General features: G+C 38.4%; 1 protein-coding gene across 1 annotated transcript; it reads right to left on the bottom strand.

Annotated features, from left to right (window-relative positions):
- Positions 1–4,481, bottom strand: LOC134229610 (uncharacterized; the record flags this gene model as incomplete). Its single annotated transcript, XM_062711356.1, is given in 2 exon segments — positions 1–1,262; positions 1,265–4,481. Coding segments are annotated over 2 exon segments (4,338 nt in total), but the record flags the coding sequence as incomplete, so codon positions are not given.
- Positions 4,482–4,484: the final 3 nt, after the last annotated feature.

The following is a 4,484-nucleotide window of genomic DNA, read 5'->3' as shown; positions in this document are numbered from 1 at the left end:
TCGCATTAAAGCGCACAGATAAAATCAAGATTTCCTATTATAATTGTTATAGATAAAAGCCAACTAATAAATTGTTTGAATATATACTATCAAAAAGCTAGTAACACTGTTTTCCCCAGGATCTTCAACAAAAACATTTTTCTAACCGTATGTGTAATGAGTTTGGGCCATATGGCTATAACAATCGGTACTTGTTTTGAAATAAGCTTTGCAAAACCAACAAATATGACATTTACACTGAGAACATGTCATATGATTACAGCCATCATATTTTTCTATACCTGTATAGCATTTTGGACAAAGATCTCTATTCAAAGTATCACGACGCATCCATTCACCAAGCCCAGTCTCGTCTAGCTGCTTTTCTTTCTGAAACACTGCACAGGATTTGCCCGTGTGGTATTCGACGTGGCACTTGCTACACAGTGCTGTGTGGCAGAGGAAGCACACAAACCTGCCTCCTCCCTGACTTACCTTGTACACCATCTGACAATCAGGTGTGATGCAGTACCTAGCTTTATCTGTATTCTGGGCGGCGTAGCAGGAAACCGAAACATCTATCAACGTTTGAGTCGTACAGAATCCGAATTCCTTCATGTTATTAAAATCACTCCAAGCCCAGAGCATATCACAACCTTCATAACAGCAACGTAGGGGAAACTCTTTTGTGCTTATAGCAGAATCCAAATGCAACCTCACACAATCCCTGCAGTATGCGTGACCACAAGATTCTAGTCGGTAGAGATCACATTCGGATATGGAGCAGAAACAAATTCCACATTCTGGATCGGTGGATGGTATTTGGTGTTGATTGTCTTCCATCAACACTTTCGTAAGTGCGTCAATGTCATTAATTGCCAACTGTATTGCTCCATCGGAGCCTAACATTTTAATCTTATGTCTTCTATGGTCAAGTTCTACGCTGGACAAATGTGATTCCACTTTCAATCCTTGAAGGTCTACACCATGCATCTGTATAATTCGTTTCATCAATCCAGGAGGCTTGGTTTCGCCCTTCAAATCAATCCACCTAATCTTTGAGGAGGCCAGTTTTTTAATATATTTTTGGATTTTTGAAATTGCTGAAGCCCGATCATTCTCTTTGCCATGAACGGAAATAGTCGTATTTCTGTCGTTCAAAATTACAAGAGTGTGGGTTTTCTCCATTATTTTCTCAGCTTTGCTCCGTCCGTCCCTTGTGAACATATATCTTATACTTGGATTATCTTCCATTTTTAAGATTTGACCTTGAAGAAGATTTTGTATCTTGTCCTTATCATATTGTCTACGCTTTCAGCTTCTATATTCAGAATATAGTTACCCGTTGTGTTCTGCTTTATATCAACAGTTACTTGATCTTTCTTAGCTTTAACACAAAAATCTTTGATATCTTTACTAACCCGTTTGAATACCCGTTCCAGTACATATAAACGAGTGCGAATTTCTGGAATAACAGTAACGACATTGCCAGTGATGAACAACTGGTTTTCGCTTTGCAATTTAGCGCAGACCTCATCACCTTGTTCTGCGTCAGTAAAGGTTATAAAACCGCTGAAGTTATAGTCTTGCGGTCTGGGTTCTCTTATATGTACATTGAATCTGTTTGGATTCACGATTTGTGAAATATGCCGTTCAATTCTTCTCTTATGTGTGTCCATTATTTCCCTTGTTGTAATTACCCTCTCGCGTGGTACAAAGATTTTTCCAATTTGATTTTCGGGTATCTTGAAGGCCTCCACAATTCCTTCTCTCAAAATGCCTTCATTGACAAGATGATCGAAACCTTGAACGTACAATTGGTCAGCGTTCTCTCTACTTCGACTAATTTTAACATTTGATCTACCAACTGAGACTTGTATCATCGTACTTAAAGTCAAAACGGTTTCCAGTGTTTCCGAATGCATAATTTGCACGAACCCAAATCCTCGAGATTGTCTGCGACACCACATTATTTTGGCTTTAAAAGCATCAGAATCCTCTGTTTTCCAACCTGGGGGTTTAATGTGAACTTTAGAAGCACTGTGACCTGATACAGTATACGTAACTGCTTTCTTCGCAGATTCGCTATTCTCAAACACTACTTCACCACGGTATCTTTGAGTAGTATTTGCTGGAGATTTCTTTTGAAACTTTCGAATTTCGCCAAACTGTTTCATCCATTCCACTAATTCTCCGTCAGATTCAAATTCATCTGCTGAGCAGTATACATAAACATTGTTATAATCATCTTCACACAACAAATCTTGTATTAATCCACCTGGTCCAATGGATAGTTTGACATTATAACACCTAGGATAGATAGGAATGATAATCTTCTCCTTTCTTACATTTTCTCTAATCTGATCAAGTTCCATTTTCAGCGTTTCTGTTGCCACTTCATCCTTATCTGCAGGTGCATAAATAGTAAGTTCGCCCTTATTTCTGTCTGCATCAATTACAAAGACTGAATCTGTATTTTCATTTTTTAGCTTAGTTTCGAGATCCTTTGCATGTTTCCACCCTTTACCCACAAATTTGTACAGAGTATGTGATCCAATGTATTCTGTATAAATTGGTTCAATTCTTTTCCTTTCAATTCCTGTTATGTCAAACTTTATTTCATTTCTTTTTAAGGCTTCATGTACGTCGTCTTCATTTACTTCTGTTACATTAACGGCAAACTCTCGAGATGTGTTCAAAACTTTTTCAATTATAACCCATTTTGGATATAATGCAAGAGACTGGAAAGATGCAGACGGATGAACAGTCATTTGCTGGTCTTTGTCAATGGAATAATACCCAGCCTTTTCATGCCCAAGGAAGTAAGAAAGGTTGCTACGAAAAGCCTTGAAGATAAGCTTTTGTAAATTCCTCTCATTCCTGCCTACATCTTTTAATTCAAACTTTATTGTTATATTCATTTGATTTTTCAAGATGAATCTGATCTCGTTTACAGTGTCTCGAATACTTCTCATGGCCCTTCCATTGATGGAGTTATCCAAGCACCATTGACCTTTCTCCTTCTCGGGAATGTAATGCCATGTCTTAAAGACACTTAAAAATGTGAAATGGTCACCTTTGCTATGACAGAAAGGAATTTTTAATTTGTCACATCTATCTTTCTGTTCTTTAGTTCCAGCTCTGTAAAACAAGTTCCCACTCACTGTGCATGATGCCGCAATTATGATAGCATCTAAACCAACCTTCATCTCAATTGCATCATGAACAAAAACTCCCAAATTTGGGTCCAAGGGTAGTTGAGCAATCCAGCGCCCTAGATCTGTAATTTTCCCATTTTTAACTGCTGCAAGATCGACCAATTGCTGAAAGGCTGTTTCCATTGAATTATTTGGTGGTGCCTCGACAAAATCGAAATCAAGAGGGTTCACATTCAGTTGCATCAATTTCAGAATGGCATGACCGATATGAATTCTCAAAATTTCTGGAATAGAACAGGCTGCCATGTTGTCATAAACTTCTTCGGAATAAAATCGGTAGCATTTCCCTGGGGCCGTTCTCCCCGCTCTTCCTTTCCTTTGATCTGCGGAACTTTTTGTTATTTTAATAACTCTTAAAGAGTTCACTTTTTTGTCGGGGTCATATTTCATTTCTTTTGCAAGCCCAGTGTCAATCACATATTTCACTCCAGGAATTGTTACAGAAGTTTCTGCCACATTAGTGCTAATTACAATTTTTCTTTTACCCAGTGGCGTTTCTTTGAAAATTTTGTTTTGTTCCTCTGTTTGAAGTTTACCATGAAGTGGCAATATCCAGTGATCAGTTCTACCCTCAAGTTCCCACTGCAGTCTTTCTATACACTTTTCAATTTCCAACTGACCTGTGAGAAAAAGTAGAATATCACCAGGGGGTTCTTTATCATGGATTTCTAACGTCTTTTCAACTGCTTTTCTTTCATATTCTTCCAAGTCTTCATCTTCAGAACATGTCTCCCATTCTATATCGACGGGATACATTCTGCCAGGTACTTTAATCACTGGACAGTCTTTAAAATATCGAACAAAAAGTTCTGGATCAATTGTTGCAGACGTCACAATGACACGCATGTCATATCTCCGAGGTAAACACTTCTTTATCATGCCAAGCAAAAGGTCCGTGTATATGCTTCGCTCATGTGCCTCATCAATAATAATGCAGGAGTAATCATTTAACAAAGGATCTTTGATGCATTCATTTAACAGTGTATGGTCAGTCATGTACACTACTTTTGTCTGGTCAGAAACTTTCTTCTGAATTCCACATTGATAGCCCACTATATCTGCAACAGTAGACTTCATTTCACTGGCGACCCGCTGTGCAAGACTTGCAGCTGCAACTTTTCTAGGCTGTGTGCAAACAATACGGCCATTGGAAGGCAGTTTAGACTGCAAAAGATATTGTGTTAATTGTGTGCTTTTCCCAGATCCTGTTTCGCCAAGAAGGATGCATACTTGATTTTGTAAAACAGAATTGACTATCTCTGAGCGCTTAGCATAAATAGGCAGTGC

The sequence above is a fragment of the Saccostrea cucullata genome, unplaced genomic scaffold (assembly GCF_032062105.1).
Source record: "Saccostrea cucullata isolate Sc308-1 unplaced genomic scaffold, CSIRO_AGI_Scuc_v1 ctg4421, whole genome shotgun sequence".
Lineage (NCBI taxonomy): Eukaryota > Metazoa > Mollusca > Bivalvia > Ostreida > Ostreidae > Saccostrea > Saccostrea cuccullata.
This window is presented reverse-complemented; position numbering and strand designations above follow the sequence as displayed.